At 40.9% G+C, this 20,008-nt stretch overlaps 1 protein-coding gene across 1 annotated transcript in view; it reads left to right on the top strand.

The window, feature by feature from the left end:
- Positions 1 to 20,008, top strand: part of Syne1 (spectrin repeat containing nuclear envelope protein 1) — a 477,339-nt gene that overhangs the window by 71,157 nt on the left and 386,174 nt on the right. Inside the window, exon 3 of the mRNA XM_087912026.1 lies at positions 16,848 to 16,909. Coding sequence (XP_087768152.1) covers positions 16,848 to 16,909 — 62 coding nt within the window. The remainder of the gene's footprint in view (positions 1 to 16,847; positions 16,910 to 20,008) is intronic.

The raw sequence follows: 20,008 nt of genomic DNA, 5'->3' as shown, positions 1-20,008 counted from the left end.
TTGGGTACCCAGGGTCTTTTTTGCACCATTGCGATGGGGCAGAGATATTGTCCACTGTGATGAACCTGACAATGGAGTCCAGAGAGTGTTCTGAACTCTGAGTCCACAGCAGCTCTCCTAGTAATAGGGTAGGCCTTTGTCTGAGTCCATGAAAGCCTGCCTCAGCTGAAGTAGAATGGGATCTGGGTCCACTGGAATAGTCCTGAAGCTGGGATCTGTGGCATCACAAGAAATTGCTCAGTATTAATTCACAGTACATGAAAAGGAATGAGAGTCAGTTCTTCTAACTGGGAAACAAACATGCACATGCTAGTCCTTGCGGCTCTGATCCAGGCCTCTGGGACGAGCCATTTCTGATGCAGATTTATGACTTTTAAATAAAATGCAATATCTAATCATGAGCGGGTTAAAATTTGGAATATGCTGATTGGTTACATCAAAAATACTAAATTTTAACAGTCTTTTAGTTTATTTAGTCTCTCAAAATTTCATCCATGTAAGGCATGCAATTTAATCATATCGTACAGCCTTATTCACACATTTATCAAGTGATGTGAGCTTTTTTATATTTTGCAGAATTTCAGTTAAGATTTCTTTGGTTCTAATCATTCAGAATTTCCATGAAATGATGTGCCTTCTAAAAGCAATAGTATTAAAATACTGGGGTGGGGCTGAGACTATAAGGATGTGATTAAAAAAATACTCCTATGCTTTGGCAAAAGAAAGAACATAGATATAAAGACTGTAACAAAAAGTACAACCGAGTCTGATAACAAAAGAATACAATACAGTTTCTTTTATAAGGAATGGATATTTTGCTAATTACACCTTTCTGTGATTTCTTATTCTATTGCTTCCTTCTCTCATCCCCCATCTGCATCAGTGGGATGTCCATCACCTGTACTCAGAGAATTTGAAAAATAACTGGTGTAAGACAACAGAGAATGATGAGCCTACAGAAAACTAGAGGAAGGAAGTTCCAGACAAAGCGTTGTTCTCATTCAGCGGTCTTCTTAGGGGCTGAAAGCGTGGCTCAGTGGGTAGGAGAGGCTGTAACAGTATCAAAGAGTATCAAAAAGTCCCACAATAGCTGGGAATGGAGTAGAACAAAGGTTTGTTTATTTGGGGACAAACTTACAGTAGGGGTGGTGCTTTTTTAAAAAAGCACATTACATGTCCCTCCTTGGTAAGTCCTCAGTTCTTAATCTTTGTGGACTCCTGGATGACCACATTTATCTGCTGAGACATAGGCAGCTCCTGCAAAGAAACACCAAACATGGAAGGGTGGCCAGGGAGCAAGCCGAAGTAGAGAGCAGTTGCTGGTGGTTTGTGGTGAGAGAAGTCAAAAGCTGTGCCGGCTGTCTCCGAGTATGGGAAGGCACAGCAGGCCTGGCTGGTTCAACCTAGGAAGTGTGTGAATCAGTAAGAAAAAATTCTAAGTAGTCAGAAAGCTAATGTGCTTGGACTATTCGGACAACTTGATGTAACTGGCAGTCTCCTGACTGACGGCTGTGACCTTCTTCTTTTTCTTACACCAACCAATGTGTTCACAGTCTTGAATCCAAGACATACCAAGAGGGCTGTAAGGCACATAGAAGTAAGTGAAAGGGGCAGCGTGTCGTGGTGATAAAGGGCTTGGCTCTGGGGAGCAATACTTGATTCCCTTTGAATGTAATGTCTCTAATGCGACATGCAGCAAATGAGAGCTGCGGCCCTCTTTGTCCTTTAGACTTAATAACTCGCATTGCCACTAACACAGCTGGCGCTCCGCTGTACAGGCTGGGCTGTGTCCTCCAGTTCAGAACACTCGTTCTCCATCATCCTGAAGCTGCCAGATAAGTCCTGCTTCAGGACCCGCCTTCCACCTCTGAGCAGGCTCTCCCCTCCCAAGAGCCCGGATCCTGCAGCGGATCAACAGTTGAAGTCTCTGTTCCTTGCTTCTATTGAGAACATTACTCAAGACTACCTGGGCTTCAGAGATAAAATCGCATCTTGGTTGGGCCTCCCCCTCCACTCAGTCCTGCTTCCCTTGTGCCCCTAAAGTTGTGACGGAGAGGGCATCCGCTAAACCTTCTCTCCAGAGAGAGTTTCCATAGATACGCATGATTACGGGGCAGCTACAAAGGTGGCTATGTGTGGACGGGAAACAACGCTGCGGGCGCCTACGTGAGCCAGCTTCTGAGAACATCTGGCTGCACTCTGTTTCCTGATGAGCAGCCCAGGGCAGCAATGAGAGACTGAGAATCAGGATGGAAAAAGTGAGGGGAGTAAAGGGAGGTGGTCAAAGTATCGCTGGGCAGAGCACTCTTTGTAGCTCGGAAAGATGCTGGAATACATGTGGATTAGATAAGCAGTCAGATCTACCACTCAGGTGTGTTCTAACCCAATCGTTGCTTATGAGGGAAATGGGGGCCAAGTTGATAGAAGGATTTCCCTAGACTTAGGCCTGTACTTGCTGAGACACTACTTTGGACCTGGGATCACCTATCTCTAAGATTAGAATACTGTCTACCTTGCCTATTGTTGGTCAGATGTTTTATATGAAAATATTTTGGAAACTGCTCTGGGCAATTAGTACATGAGCGTGAAGCAAAGTTATTGAAAGCCCAGGTTTGGGCACTAGACAGATGTGTATGGCTTGTCATTTGGTGTTATTGGTGCCTTCTTGAGCAAGTTGATTTACCTTGTTAGCCCCAGTATCCCAAACTATGCAGCTGGGCTGGAGATAGGAAGGGCTCAGGGTGTCTCTAACACAGCCTCTTCTTCCGAGTTAGGAGGAAGAGCTACAGAGGGTGACTGATTGGGATAGGCAGGTATTGACGTCGCCTCACTGAGCTGTTGCAATGTTTAGATCAGAGAAGGGAGGTAATGACTATCTGCAACGTCATGCCAGCCACATAGGCCCGAACTGAATGATAATGCTTAAATATAAACACAAGTACATCGCATGTAAGCTTACTCATGCATGTTGTTGAGCTGGGACCCAAAATATCCACCGGTAACAGCTGATGCTATCTGTCAGGGAAGTCGCTGTGAGAAGACGTGGCATGGGGTTGTGGATATCAGTGGATGATTCTCACCGGCAGAAGGGTCAGGATGGCACCAAGCTCCTGAAGCAGCTGGGAGCTACAGCCCTCTGGTGGTCAGGTTGGTCATTACATGACTGATCACCCAGTGACATCTTTCAGTGTCCTGAGCTCATATGTTGGGAAGAAGATTTTTGAGACTGAAATTTTCAACATGTCTCATAAAACTGCAGTTTGACTCTGTATTTTAACTTTACTCTTAGATTTTTTCTTTCTGTTCTTTCTTTCTTTTTTTCTTTCCCTTCCTTCCTTCCTTCCTTCCTTCCTTCCTTCCTTCCTTCCTTCCTTCCTTTCTTCCTTCCTTTCTTTCTTTTTGAGACAGGGTTTCTCAGTAGCTACGGAGGCAGTCCTGGAACTCACTCTAGATCAGGCACCTCATCTCCTCCCCTAGTGAGTGTAAACATTGTAATCTCTTTTGCATCTTGAAGGGATGGACACGATAAAATAAAAGTCAAACGTATCATGTTCTTTACTTATGTTTGGAAAATGATAAAGGATATTAAGATGTCTGGAGATAAAAGAAGCTTGGAATGAAGTAAAAATTGCATTAGAAATAATGCAAAATATAGAGTCTCAGAAGATGAAAAATGCAAGGTTATAAACTTGAACCCGATTAAGATAAAAGGTAAAGTTTAATGAGGAAAAAATAACAAAAGCCAAATATTGAACACACACATTACAAAAAAAAGTGCTTTCTTGGGAGAATCATATTTGTTTGCTTTTAAAACCTACACTGATTTTGAGGTACTACGTTCCTGAACAGTGTTATCCACTACATTCCCCCTTCCTCATCTGCACTGACTGAAACACTGTATTCTGATCCACAGATAGTTCCTCGTATCTACCTATTTATTGTGTGTATGTACTGGTGGGGGCACCTTGTCACTGAGCACATGTAGAGTGTAGAATCTTAGTACAACTCTTTTGAGTTGTACTATGTGTACATGTATGTATGCATGTAGTATATACTTCTAGCATGTGGCTCTGAAGACTGAACCTGGCGGCAAGCAACTGTTACTACCCACTGAGCCATCTCACTAGTCTGAACTCTAGCATGTTAGTGTATTAACACTGATGTGTTTGTATGAAGGTGTTTCAGGAAACTTTCAATATTCTACTTCCTTCTGACCAGAGAAGGGGAGTCCATGGTTGTGGCTTTTTCACAAAATCATGTGCTGTTCATCTGTTTGCAAAATGACTTTTTGCCTTGTTACATGACAGTCTAGCTCGTCTGTGGCCTCCGTGCTAGCTGGAAACACACCAGAATCAGCTGTCTTCATGACATTCTTGTGTAGCTGAATAGAGGAAACCCTCAGCTGCAGGAACGATCTTCCCCAAAGCTCCCCTGCTAGCACATGGTGGAGCTGGCTGGGGCATCTCCTCACCCACATGGTCTTCAACGCCATAACAGTCACGTTTTTGCTTTTTTTTAAAAAAAATATCTTGATAAAGTATTTCATGCTGCTGCTGTTAATTTTTCTTTTCTAATACAAAACTTGGACTGTGCTGAAATTTCTCTTGATTTCTGTCTCCCATGCTAGACTTCAGAGACGCCAAACCATCCTCTGAGATTGATGCACACAGGATGGGTCCAGGGAAACGTGCCACATAAGCAAACCGAGAGACAGAAAGAGAGAGAGAGAGAGAGAGAGAGAGAGAGAGAGAGAGAGAGAGAGAGCTTATATGTCTGGTTAAAGTTAAATTAACTTATTGTAAGAGTCTGAAAAGCTGAATATCAACCATTTTAAAATTCATTATTTTTTAGATTTTATTGCATTTTATAAATATCTGTACTTATAATTTTCTTTATAATATTTATCTACCTATTTTCTTTTAAAGTTCATTTTATTTTTGACTGATACATGATGCTTGCATACTATGAGGCAATGTTTAGATGTATCAATACGTTAGATAATGAATTTGTGTAATTAACATAAACGTCACTTTTAACTTTCCTTGCTGTCTTTAAGGAGTACGTCTAAACGTACTGCTGAGCTACTTCGGGGTATAATGCATTATTATCAAATATGTTACCCTATAATGCCACAGAACACCAGAACTCATTCATACTTTCCACGACCACTGACCCCCTCCTTTCTACCACACCCCCTGGCCTGGGGTAACCACCACTCTACCCCTCAGTTCTGTGAGGTCAATTTCTTTATATTCTCGTGGGAGTGAGTTCATAGTGTGTTCTCTCTCTCTCTCTCTCTCTCTCTCTCTCTCTCTCTCTCTCTCTTTCTTTCGTCACAGTCCCTCCAAGTCCATAGTGGCATCTTTGTAGTTTACCTCCACTTTGTTTTAGCCTCTTTATTTATATCTGGGTCGGCGACACTTGCTCCGCTGTGCTCAGCAGCTTCCTTATGAAATCCAATGAGATGAACTTGCAGGAATGTGTCAGTCCACCCGTTCTGCAGACACAACGAGTTCTGGTCACCTCACTGTGTGGCCGTTTTCTCTGCAAAAACTGCAGCGCACAGCAGCTGTTTCCATAAGTAAAGGATATCCAAAGTGTGGAAAACTTGCTGAAACAACTGCAATTTATTAAAGGGGCTGCCGATAGGCACGGCCCCAGGAGACCCTGCTCTCTGCCTCTCTGCTTGTGTGCGCTGGTTTGTCTCTTTAGTATGACTGTTTCTCTCCCAGGCACACATCTCCACCATGGTCCTGTACATAGACCTTTGTGAAGACATCCAGGCCAGCAGCCCTGTTTTCCATCCCGGAGTCTAAAAATTGTCACATGGCACCCATGACATTTATTATGTGTGGCCCTCATCTGGGATCAAGCGCATTTTGAGAAAAGTATTCACATTGGGTCAGGTAAAAATAAGATTACAAACAGCTTTGTTTCGGGGTCTCACTACTGTGCCTCCTCAGGAGGGTAAAACTCTCCCACAAGACCCAAGTATTTCCACACAGCTTCATCCCTGTGACTAAGCCAGGGTATATCATCTGATGTGTGTGCTACTAAACCAGCCATGCTTGACCCTTTCCACCTAACAAATACAATTGTTCAACCAATGAAGCATTCTTAGATATGACCTGCTGTCTAATTTTCCTACGCTGAGAATGGCAAGTGGAAAATGTTATGAAAATTAGTTCAGATTGTATTTTTAGCTAATAATAGCTACCTCGGGCTTATCAATTATATATTTTATAATTTGTCCCGTGTTTTTTGAAAAAAAAATCTTTTAAATTTATTGTAGCAACATAAACCAAACACAATATCAGGATAGAAACTCCTTCTCCACACCCATTTCTTTTCTATCATAAAAGATTAGATTGTATGTATGATATGTCAGATATCATGTATGTATGTCAGATATCATGTAAAATTTCAATTAGGTTGGCTAATGTTGCATAACTTCTAAATAACTTTCATTGAAGTTCTTAGCCTCACTGAATTTTGACATTTTACAAACACCATATTATGAGAACAAAGATTTCTACACAAATAAGCAGATTAACTGTAGAAATAGCCAAATATGATAAATAGTTTAGGAATAAAAGAAATTAAATAGAAAATTTACACAGTGAGTCTCTGTTTCAAAAAATTTATCCTGCCAGCAACAGGCAGAATTCCTGCTGGTGCCTGACTGTGTGCATGCCTGGGACACAGCTTATGTCTTGGTCATTAACTGAGATGATTCTGACCTCCAGTAGAAACTGCCAGTGCTTGGAGATATCTCTACTTGCCGCTCTGGGGTCAGTGTGCTACTGGCATCTAAAGGGCAGGAAGCAAGGATGCCATCGAACATCTGGAATGGCAAGGACAGCCTGCCACAACAGTTTTATCTCATTCATAATGTCAACAGTGCCAGGGCCAAGAAACCCTATCTTAGAGACTCAGATAATTCTTTCCTTCTCACCCTTTAAGCCTTACATTGAAAATGAAGGGTACTATTGCGTTTTGCAATATGATTTTTTTTTTCTCCGAGAAAGAATTTCTCTGTCGCTTTGGAGCCTGTCCTGGAATTAGCTCTTGTAGACCAAGCTGGCCTCGAACTCACAGAGATCAGCCTGCCTCTGCATTCCAAGTACTGGGATTAAAGGCATGCACCACAACTTCCCGGCTGAAATGTGACTTTGATGAACCAAGTTCTTTGGATCTAGTCACTGGCTTTACATACCAAAGAAATATAATTCTGATCTCCAAAGTTTTAAGAAAAGTTTGTGTTTACTGGCAACTACTTGAAAAGGGATGGAAGGAGTAATTGAAGCGTTCAGGGTCCCAAAAGTGTGCTCTGTTCACTTTCCCTCAAGGGCATCATTCTCTCTGGGAGTCTATGGATCTTTGCTTCCTTGCCTCTGTCCAGCTTTGCCATCAGTTCACGCTGAGTCTTATGCACAGTAACTGATTTCTGTTCCTTGGCATTTTTTCCTTGTTATTCATTCATCAGAACACCAAAATCCCAGAGGATGGACCCAAAGAAGTAAACACACACACACACACACACACACACACACACACACTACACATTGTGTTAATGGGTCTGTCACATACGTAAACTATTTTAGTTAATCTTTGTTGTATAACAAACTCTTCCATAGTTTTGTGGCTTAAAACATTGACAGGCTGGGCGTGGTGGCACAGGTCTTTAATGCCAGCACTCAGGAGACCAATCAAGTGACTCTCTGAGTTTGAGATCAATCTTGTCTACGTAGTGAGTTCTAAGTCAGTAAGGTGGGGCTACAGTGAGTCCCTATCTCAAAAATAAACAAACAAAATTTTAAAAAATGAGTCACACCTGGAACAAAGCATGCTTGTCTGGTTAATTATAAGCAACTATGGATAGGTTTTTAAAGGACACCTATCTAATACAATGTGACAAGAAGGAGGTTAGGTGGCTGGGGAACAATCCAGGGAGAAAGCCTTCTTCCCATGAGGACCATGCACTGAAGTTTGTTGGGGTACAGAGGAACGTGAGCATCAGATGGCTTGCTGGCCTCCCTGGGTTCCCCTGGGGCTGAACTCGTCTGCGGCACTGGCTGAACTCTAGCATCCAAGCTGACTTGATTGACAGTTGGCGATGACTGTGAGATGTGACGTTTCAGTGCTCTGAAACAGACTGTTTTCCTGGTACAATAATTCTCAGACAGTGATCCTGGACACCAAGGTGGACTGGCTGCTGTCTTAAAACCTGAAATCAGAACATACAGTCACTATTGCTGATTACTAATCCCATCAATACAATATGAGATCCACTTAAGGGAAGAAAAACATTAGTTTTACTGTTTTTGTTTGGAGAAAGTACAAATCCTTATCACAGAGGTGAATACATATGGGAACCACAAGAGTTTGTGGTTTGAAATTTAAATTCAATTTCAGGTTACCATTCTTTGTATTTTTCAACATGCAAAATACATGTCTCCAAGATGCCAAAAGTCTCAGCTATCACCAATCCCGTCATCAGGCTCTGAATCCTAGTGTCTGTATCTGGTTCTGGTACAGATGAAGCTCCTTATTAGCACCTCCCCTCCATAGACCTGGAATTAAACAGAGGTTGTTTGCCCCCAGTAGTCTAACTGCAATAATGAGACAGCCAGGAGGTTGCAATGGATATTGATTTCTGTTCTGGACTGAACAGAATGGAGAGACAGTAAACATCAGATTCAGAGTCCTTTTGAACTTCACCAAGATGCCTGCGGTCACTGTAACCTACTGGCAAGGATATTCCTCATGTTTCCGGTTAGCAGTAGCTCATGGCTGCAGTTCATGTTTCTTAACCTTTACCCTACTGACACAGTGTCATGAATCTGATGTCTTCTGTTCATTGGATGAACTGTGATATCTCTTTAGTGTAAGTTTGTTGTAAAAAGAGAGGCTCTTGTTGGTTCCCGGCTGTCCAGACCCAAAATAATCACACAGAAACTGTATTATTTAAAACACTGGCCCATTAGCTCTAGCTTCTTATTGGCTAACTATTACATCTTAATTTAACCAATTTCTATTAATCTGTGTATTGCCATGTGGCTGTGGCTTACTGGCTAAAGTTCTGTCTGGTTCTGGAAGGACAAAATGGCTTCTCTCTTGACTCTACCTTCTTTCTCCCAGCATTCCATTTAGTTTTACAGGCCTAGTTCTGTTCCGCTATAGCTCTGCTGTAGGCCCAAAGTAGTTTCTTTATTAACCAATGATATTCACAGCATAGAGAGGGGAATTCCACATTATAAGTTGATGTACTAAACTTGTAATTGGCCTTCATGATTACGTAGCAAGCCTTATCTGTTGAGCTACCACTCAAGCCCACATTACGAGTTAAAATATGTCATTTTCTAAATCAATACCTCCATTCTCAGGTAAATGAAATTTCTAAGAGTGTTATATATGTGTCTACATTAAAGATACTTTCAGGGCATAGCAACAATCTTCAGATATAAATGCTGTAAATACTAATCTAAGGTAAGCCCCTTCTGAATTTAATATTCTTTTTATGGGGCTTGACAATTTCAACCCAAAATATATCTGTTTGTTAACACAACACTTTTCCCTTTTGGTGCTCTTGTTGACTGAGTTTTCTGTCCTGCCCAGTTCCCACAGTCATTAAGTCCCAAAGAAATCACACAGAGGTCTACATTAGTTTTCAACTGATTGGCCCATTAGCTCAGGCTTCTTATTAACCCTTATAACTTATATTAGCCCATTATTCTTGTCTATGTTAGCCACGTGGCTCGGTACCTTATTTGTCAAGGCAGTCACATCTTGCTTCTTCTGTGACTGGATCATGACTGCAGAAGAATGGGCTTTCCTCTTCCCAGAATTCTCATGTTCTTATTGACCCGCCTCTATTTTCTGTCTGGTTGTCCCGCCTATACTTCCTGCCTGGCTATTGGTCAATCAGCATTTTATTAAAATACAATTGACAGAATACAGACCATTGTCCCACACCATGCTCTTAATGTTAATTATGACAGTGATTAAATATGGACCCAGTTAGACTTTACTATTTGACATTTTGATAATATTTACAGTTCTTATACAGTTTATGATGTCTTATGCATGTATTAAGTTCTTTATGTCTTAGAAATACACTCTTAAAGAATCTTTTCAACATGTTAGAGCTATAATAAATATGTAAATATGTATAAAATACATATGATTAGGATGAAATGGCAGTCTATACACTCCTTTATGGTTCATGAGATGCTGCTTGGAGTTCCTCTTCTCAGTTTGACCATTCTGCTACCCTGCCATTTTGTCCCAAGTAAGAACAAAGCCTTTCTTTTGGAGTGTGTCCATCTTTTCTTTCTTTGGCAATGGGAGCAACAGGATACTAGAGATGGAAGTCAGGGCATGCTTAGCAATCATGAGTTAGTTGCATCTCAAGCTCACTCATGCAACAATCTTCTTTGCGGCGTTGGGCTATACAAGGATGAACCAGTTGGACTTAATCTAGAGGTGGAAAGGGAGTGGGGCTTGGAGGAAATATAGGAAGTTCAAACAGAAATTATTTACAGATTTACTGTGGGAGTGTGGAAGGTCAATGACTCAGGGGTAACCTCCAATAATGGACTGAATAATGGGGAATCCCCTGTTTCTCTGAAAGGAATTAGGGTCCATGTAGGGGGGAAAAAGAACATGCAGTTTTTGTCTTTCTCAGATTGGGTTATCACGCTTAATATCAGAGTTTCCAGATCTATTCATTTTTATACAAATTAATTTTCTTCAGAGCAATGTTTCATTGTGGATCTGTAAACATAGATCCTAGGCTATATTGTGCATGTGTGTATGTAAATGCAGCTCCTAGTCTGTAATGTGCATGTGTGCATATGTGAATGTGGCTCCTAGCCTATAATGTGCACATGTCTATATGTAAATGTAGCTGTTAGCATATAATGTGCATGTGGCTCCTAGCCTATAATGTTCATGTGTGTATATGTAAATGTGGCTCCTAGTCTATAATGTACATGTATATATGTAAATGTGGCTCCTAGTCTATAATGTGCATGTGTGTATATATAGAAAGAAATCAAGAGAGGGTAGTACAGGATGGGAGGGAAGACTACTAGAGATTAGGCAAAAGAGTACATGGGACAGCAAAGAGGAAGCATCGGTCCTGGGGAAGGATGGGGCAGGGAGGTAGTAGGGGACGGACAGAGTGGGGAAGGAGAGCAACAGCAACGCATTGTTCCAAACGTTCTAATGATGTCTAACGCATTAAAAGTTAGTTTGAAAAATAAAAACACAAAAATAGTATGATGAAGAGATAGTCATTGATGTTGAGAAAAAGGCAGGGAATAAAGCTGACATAAAATCAACAGCTTGCTCTCTGTGGTTCTTGGAAGTAGGGCGCTGAATTCAATTATGAGCTACAGATAAAGTTCACCATGTTCAAAACACACAATACTGAGAAAGGTGTGGAAAAGACATATTCACGAGGTAGAATGTGTGCATAGTAATAATCCTTGACGCTACATCACAAGGTTCTGAAGGGCAGAAAAGAGAAGGACATCACACACACTACTTCTACTAAGAGCATTTAAACGGTGACATGTGCACAAAAGAACCTTATTGGCTATGTCACAAGTTGATTCCTTGTCAATAGCAATATAGAAACAGCTTATACTTGTGTTTTGGATAAGTTTGAGCTTCACTGCAGGGTTGTATCTCTTCTGCAATTTAAATCATTTAAGTTGTCACGATGAGATTTAATTGGCAAGTCTGGAAGTGAATTATTTCACTTTTGCATTTAAAAATGAGAATTTTCTGAAAGGGAAATATAAGTGGAGAATGTGCTTTCGTTCCCTATCCACCCAGACCCAAATAATCACATAGAAGCTATATTAATTACAATACTGTTTGACCAATGGCTCAAGCATATTCCTAGCTATCTTACATCTTAACCCATTTCTGTGATTTTATGTTTTACCCCGAAGTTCGTGGTTTGTTACTTCTCATCTTGTATGTTGGTCATCTACATGGCATCTGCCTGACTCCGCCTTCTTTCTTCCTGCCCTCTGTTTAGTTTTCCTGCCTAGCTCTATTCTGCCCTGTCACAGGCCACAGCAGCTTTTTTATTAATCAATGATAATAAAACATGTTCATAGCATACAGAGGGGAATCCATCATCATCTTCTCTTATCTCTCTAATTAAAAAGGAATATTTTAACTTTAACATAGTAAAATTACACATAACAAAACAGGTATCAAACAAGAATTACAGTTGCAATATTTCTTTGTGACTCTAAAGTTTTATATCTAATTTGTCTTTTATCAGAACTAAGAAAAATATATCTGTCTTCAACTCCATCAAAGACCCCAGAAAGATATACTATTATCTAAGTAAACAGAAAGTATATTATAAGCAACTTTGAAAACTCTAGGATTGACAGAGATATCTTGCTGCCTAGAAAGTCACCCAAAGTTTTTCTGTAACATTGGCACAATTTTTAGCCAATTGTTCAAGAGTATTCCTAGCTAGCTCTTACATCTTAAGTTAACCCATTTCTATTCTTTTATATTTTGCCATGAGGCCTGTGGTTTATTATAACACATCTTGCTTCTTGGGCATCTGCAGGACATCTGCTTGACACTGCCTTCTTTCTCCCTGCATTCAGTTTAGTTTTACCACCTAGTTATATTCTGTCCTGCCACAGGCCAAAGCGGCTTCTTTATTAACCGATGGCAATAAAACATAGTCACAGCAGAGTGAGGGAAATCCCACATCAAAGAAAGTTTAAAATATGCTTTTCTTTTAGGAATATGGTAGTGAAGTTAGAAATCATTTACTTATATCAGTGCTGGCGGTGTGTAATACATGTCATTGTGGGCTTTATGACTTTGGTGTCTCAGTAAAGTCTCTCTTTGTTTGCACAAGGTAAAAGGATAATTTGGTATCTAGGTGTATACCAGACTCAAGAAAGAAAATGTGTATCAAAAGAAAATTTTTTTAGGTGAAGTCAAAATAAATTCAAGTGACTTAATCTCCAGTGAGATTGCTGCAGCCTGAAGTAAATATAACCCCAGCGACTTAGCCTCCAATGGGACTGATGCAGACCAGGATGGCAGCTCCAATGAGCATCCCTCAGTTTATGAAGTTCTACACAAACATATTGTGCTTACTCCCTTTCACATTTTAAAGCAATGGCATCATGGTCTGTAAAGTTCTATACGGTCCCAGCTGAATGAAAAATGTCATCCAGGTTCTCAGTGTATCTGTAGTCAAAGATTTAGAATCATAGTTTATAGATTATGAAACTCTAAAATTTATCAAACTTCCATGTTAGGATTATGTTGCTGCAACATGTGTCTATTTGTGCAGTCCAAAGATTAGAGGTCAGATTGAAACCTACCCACCATGATTGTACTTTAAGCAGGGGATCACATTGGGTAAGATTAATAGTCTAGTTTCAGGTTTTCCTTGAGTAGCTGTATGATGTCGCAGGATCTGACTTTTTTCTGGAGTCTAAAACAAGGCTCCGGAAACAAAGCTCTTCCATTGAGTTACTTTGGTAAAATTACTTCACACTATGTAGCTCAGTTTTCTTTTCTGTAAACGAAAAGCTATGGTTATTTTTGGTTCCGTGTTGGCTGTAAGAACTGAGCGAGCTGGGGGTGGGAAGATGACTCGGAACTCTCGCTGTGCCAAAGAGAGAGCTTGAGTTTTAGTTCACAGCACCCACATAAAAGCCAGGCATGGCCCTGCGCCCCTGGAACCCAGAACTGGGAAACCGAGACAATGGAATCCCAAGAGTTTGCTCTCAGTCACTCTAGCCAAAATGGTGTGTTGGTGGAGGTTTCTGTCCTCCCTGGTACCGTAATAAACACACAGAAACTATGTTATTTGCAATACTGTTTGGTCAATAACTTAAGTGTATTTCTGGCTAACTCTAAACTGACCCATCTCCATTAATCTGTGCGTCATCACAAGGTCGTGGCCTACAGGCAAAGTTTTGGTGGGCTCTAGTGGAGACGTCTGTCCCTGTCTGTGGCTACATGGCTTCTCCCTGACTCCACTTACTCTATCAGTTCATTTATTTTAGCCTGGCTTTACTCTGTTAAGTCATTGGCTAAGAGCAGCTTCTTTATTAACCAATGGCAATAAAACATATTCACAGCATACATTACCGCCCATATCAATGGTGAACTTCAGGTTCGTTGAGTGACTTTGTCTCTGAAAATTGGATGGGGAGTGGAAGGTGACGCATGTGACATCATTCTCTATCATTTGAATGTGCACACATGGGTATATACTCCACTCATGCACATATGACACATAATACACCAAACACATTGCATATTTTGATGAGTGAATAAATTTATTTATTATATATTATATAACTGTATAATTAATTAAAATAAATCGTGTAAATACATATCAATGTCTGATGCATAGGAATTTTACCTACTGTAACAATGGTTATATAATGAACTTCAAAGTTAAAACAGAAACCAATTTGAAAATATATTAATGTATAATGGCATTCAGTAAACTTGGTGGATAAATCCAAAATGTTCTCCAGGTTAAAAGGTTTTATTATTTATTTCCAAATTCATTTGCTTATTTCTTCCTGATCATCATGTTTGATGAAGTGTGAGTTCTAGCACTCAGTCCGACATTCTGAGATGTTCGGAGATAAAGCCAAGGAAGGTCAGATGCAGAGCGAGAGTTCTGAGCATCCACCCTCTAGGAAGAGGTGCTGAGATTGTGTCTGTCCATCTGTAATGGTGAATCAATCCCACAACAGTTAGGTTTTAAAGGGGTATTTATTTTGAGGGGTAAAACTTACATACACACCAACTGTCAGGAAAGGAGCCTAGTCGCTGGAGCAGGAGCCGGAACAAAGAGGCCGAGCAGAGGCTTGCCGCTCTTTTGTAAAGAGAAATATACCACGCAGTCCTTCGTCATCACCCACTGATACAAGGGGTCGGATCTAATGAGAGTTTACCAAGGCCAGTTGGACTGTGACTGAACGGGCACGTGATCCAACCAGATTCTCTGAATGTGGCTGGCCTGGAGTCTTTCTGAGAAGCCATTGACAATGACACTGGGACTGGTTTCCTCTGCATATACTGGATTTTTGGGATCCAGTCTGTTTGGATGCTCACCTCCCTGGACCTGGAGGGAGGGGGGAGGAACTTGGACTTCCCACAGAGCAGGAGACCCTGACTGCCCTTGGGGACAAAGAGGGAGGAGGAGAGGGAGGGGGGGAGTGGGAGGGTGTTGGGAAGAGGGGCGTAAATGGAAACTTTTTATAATTTAATAAAATTATTTTAAGAAAAAAAAAAGAGAGAGAGAGAAATATACCACACCCCAGTGGGCTGGTATTTCAGTGGCTATTGGCTGAAGGAGCGGAAGGTGCTACCACAGCACCGTGGGCTCGTACTTCAGCGACTATTGGCTGAAGGAGTGGAAGGTACTCCCGCAGCACATCTACATCCTGCATGATGGTGTCTTACAAAGCTGGCACTGGTGGGTAAATTGGGCATGGCAAGCTGAACCATTACCTTCTAGGTGCTAAACTATTCCCTTTCTGGTAGTCATCCACAAACCTCTTAATTAATGCCTTCCTGACACTGGCTTTTTCTTCCTTTGTTAGTTTTTTATTGCAAAACAAATCACCACCTGGCATTGGAAAACCAGGCGCATTTATTGTCTCCACGTTTTTGTGCGCCAGGAGTCTGTGAAGGACTCACCTGCATTGGCTCCAGATCACCCAGGCTACAAGGTGTCTGCTGGGAGTCATTCTCATTCGTTCGGAAGTCTTTCTATGAAGGATATCCACTTTAATGTTATTTGCCGGTTAGCTCTATTCATTCCAGCAGTTTGTAAGCCTGAGGGTCCATATTCTCGCTGGTATTGTTTCCATTCCTAAAGGGTGGGCATCAGGTCCCTGCGATCACCCTACTCTACCAAGAGTGCACAGCATGGCTGTGGGTCTTCAAAACTCCCCCAAAGTTTCTCACTCCAGTCAGCAACTTAAAGTAATATTGGGGGGTTGGCATGCTGCCACTCTCTTATACGGTGTGAGCTGGATACAAGTCACAGGCTCTGCCTACACTGAAGTGTGAGCTGCAGAGAACACAGACATGCATACTGTTCTGACAGAATGCTTTATGGGGTGGTTCCATGCACCCACCTTGCTTGCCCATCTCCATCTCTGTCTCCCCCGCAGACTTCACATATTCATGTCTGTCTGTTCCCTTCTCACCCAGCACTGACTGTATCTTCTAACAGAGGACACTGGTACTTAGGTGTTCCCAGTGAACTTTTATTTCTAACAAACTTGTCGAGGGTGATTCATTGGTAAGCTTTTAGTGAATGAAGCTAAACATAGGGCTAGCCTATCACACACCTAAGGCATTTGCTAATAAATTTTATGATAATGATTTAGTAATTATTGGAGAATTTAATGCAATGGGTTTTCATTACAGTCATCTCTTTCAAGTGTTCCCAGATTCAGTATCACCTCCCTAAGTCCAATTTGTGTTGCTCAAGTACTCTAATGGAGGTGGGCCTGCCTAGGAGCAAGGCTGACCTTCAAGGGATTTGACAGAAGCCAACAGCTCTTCATCGAGGCTCTGGGACTTCATGGCCAAGCTGGAATTTTAACTGACTTGAGCTTTCTAATAACTTTCTACAGATGGGTTTAGTTATCTATGACATAGAACTGTGCTGAACCTTTGAGATAATGATTAGTAGTAAATTGAGCTAGAAGATAAAAGCACTCGATCTCTTTTAGAGTTGTATAAGCAAGTATTTGGTGATGGCCTTTGTCACCTATTCTATTATCTAACCTAAAGTATCCTTTGTCTTCTAGATGAACAAGAGATTGTACAGAAGCGCACTTTCACAAAATGGATCAATTCCCACCTGGCTAAGGTAAAGAAAACCTTCCAGAGTTAGAGGTTCATCTTATGGGAGCCAACAATAATATGTTGTTAGTGAAGTCCACAAAGAGAACATTGTAAAGGAGGGTTGCTGTCACCACTCTTGACAGGGATGTTGGTGGTATTATGGGTTGGCTATCTGCTCCCTAAGTGTGGAGTTTGATAACCACCTCTGGGAAGAAATGAGGTGAAAGCTGATAAAGAGATGCTTTTTTTATGTAATTTTTATGAACCTTGAGAAGATAATCCACTCAGTTGCTGCTTCTATGGAACTGTATGTGTCCTTTATGGAGGGAGAATTTGTGCTGGATTTTTGTTGGGTTGTGTCTATTCCCATTAGTACTGAAAGGAGCAATGAATGAGTTGTCCTATGCAAGGAGTTTTATCTGAGCAGATCCTGACAGTTTCCCCCAGGGGCTTTTGGTCTTTGGTGAAACTATACCCCAGGTAACAGGACGCTAGAAACACTGAAATCACCTGAGAGAATCTACATTAGGTTGTGAGGTGACCATATGTCCACAGGTGGCACTGTCTTTGAAAATAAAGGATAATATAAAATGACCTTTGACCTTAGCATGCCATCACAAAACTTATTCTCCTATGTTGCTGATTGAGAAAAACAACAAAGCAAGAGACATCATTTAAAAAAAAATAGACTCAATTGAAAGGACAGTTGTCTGAATTCTGTGGAGAGTGACGCTCAGGAGACTTCTTCCTGGGGCATTTCTACTGCGGTGTGAATGTCAAATATTCATCAGAAGTCCAGTGGTTCCGCAATGAACGCTACTGTGCCACAGTCTCAGAGATCAACCTGCCAGGATATTCACTTGTTTTGTTCATGAAGGCCTTACTGGCTTCTTCTGGTGTCCTCACACGAAAGCGAGAGAATGAATTCTGTTCTCTCTTCCTATAAGAACCATCCATCGCACCACAGAGATCCACCACCAGTGACTCGGCCAGAGTCTAATTGCTAGGTCAAGGCTCTGCCTCTAAACACCATCACACTTGGGTTGAGGGTTTCAACATCTGGATTTAGAAGGCATCCAAACATCTAACCTACAATAAGCCCCCAAGTTTAGTCTAACGTCTTTAGACTTGAAGCAAATGAAAACTCCTCTTGCATTCCTAACATCCACGGGAACTCAGCCCCGGGGACGGCAGTCACATGCCTGTCTCCCTGTCATGGCTGACATTTCCCTATGTAATTCCCTATATTAGTCCCTAATATAGATAGCATTGTATATTGGGGCTGCTGAAGATAATCTGACAACTAACCAATTTGGACAAAGCTAAAGAGCGCTGCATTCCTTTGTCACACACCTCATATACACTTCCTGCAAGTTTCTGTTGACATCTCTCAATGAAAGCAAGAATAAGAACCAATGCCTCCAAATTGTTGTGTTTTATATTTTTCTGATAATCTAAATGTTAGTTTTATCTTTACATGATAGATCAGGCCTTTTCATCTCTGTGAACATTAAAGGAGAAAAATGTTGAAATAACCAGAAATAGATGAACTTATTTCTAGAATGCAGCATATAAATGTCCAGGATTCCGACAGTCTAAGGGCTTAGGTACAACAACCATAGAAAATTTCGTAGATTTAAACTGTAATGATAAAGCCTAATTTCTGTGATAGTATCTTATTAATTTAACGAACTATAATTATTTAAACATACCTTAGAGAATAATTTAAGTGCCCTTTTTAAGGAATAAGTCTATTTCCTCAAAATCACATCAGGAAATTGACTATATTCCAAATCATCTTTCGTAACAGATCCTGGCAGATATATGAAGAGAAATACAGCATTGAGATACAAAAATGTTTGTGTCTCTGTCCTGTCTGAGGTCATCTAGTTTTGGGTTCGTTAGGACATGTTCAGAGATGCTCATAGACATTAATTTCAGGAGGTGTGTGTGTGTGTGTGTGTGTGTGTGTGTGTTTCATGTGTGTGTTTGCATGCACGTGTGCATGCTCAGCTGGAGGCCAGGAGCTGATGTGAACGTCTTCAATCAGACTCCTTTTTTTTTTTTTAATGCAAGGTTTATTTCTAAATCCAAGTTCACTGATTCACACAGTTTGAAATATCTACAGTTTATTTTGTTTTTGGATGGCCTGTGAACTCTGGGGACCCTTCTCCCCCTGCCAGGTCTCTGTTTAAAGGCATACTCTACTGTGTCTGGGTTTTTCTATGCCTGCTAGGGATCAGGCTCAGGTCCTTGTGCTCAGGAAGCAAGTATTTTGCATGCTGAGTCCCTGTGCCCTGGGGTTTTTAATGGGAATATTTCGTTGGTGTGTTTTGACTCCTCTGCTCAGTTGTGGCTCTATAAATGATTTGTAATTAAATAATCAACTCTTTTATTGATGACAGGCATTCCATTCTGCTGTGACAATTTTTTATAGATGTTATGACAGCAGTCATGAAGAGATTGCATGTAGATAAGTGTACACTATGGCTCTTGAAAACACACTTTTATTAGCTCATCTATCTTAACGAAGTAGATGAGAAACCTAAGAATTTTCTGTGTATAATTTTATGTCATTTTTAGTACATAGCTATAAAAACTTTTAAATTTGTGTGCATAGTTATACTTTTCATATACTTGTTTCGGACTCTGTGTGTCTGCAATTATCCGAATCACAAGTGGTCAATATCATGCTATATAGTAGTAGATAAACCCGCAGTGGTTTCATGGAACTGATCACAGTTCTTTCCAAGATGAGACTTCTATTTAGGTGATACGAAACCTAACCATTTTACTGATAAGAAATCTGAACCATTCGATTCTTTAATTCTGCTAATTAGAGAAAGCAGGAGTTTTCATAATCATTACCCTGACAGAGACGTCCAGGGAGAGTTTTTCAAGTCCAGGTTCTAGGTTTGTGCTTAACCGGTTAGCCTGAACCACGAAGTCTGATTTTACATTGTAGGAATGCTGTGTGCTGAGCACACATGTCCTGACCATGAACCTCAGGCCCTTTATATTTTATCTTATTTAATTCTCACAGCAACCAAGTGTGTTATTTGTATTCATTTATAGTCCTATAAATGAATGCAAATGACTCTAAGCTTAGAAGCTTAGAGTTAAT

This window comes from Myodes glareolus, chromosome 1 (assembly GCF_982192425.1).
Source record: "Myodes glareolus chromosome 1, mMyoGla1.1, whole genome shotgun sequence".
NCBI lineage: Eukaryota > Metazoa > Chordata > Mammalia > Rodentia > Cricetidae > Myodes > Myodes glareolus.
Note: the sequence above shows the minus strand (reverse complement) of the source record. Positions and strands in the feature narration are given on the sequence as shown.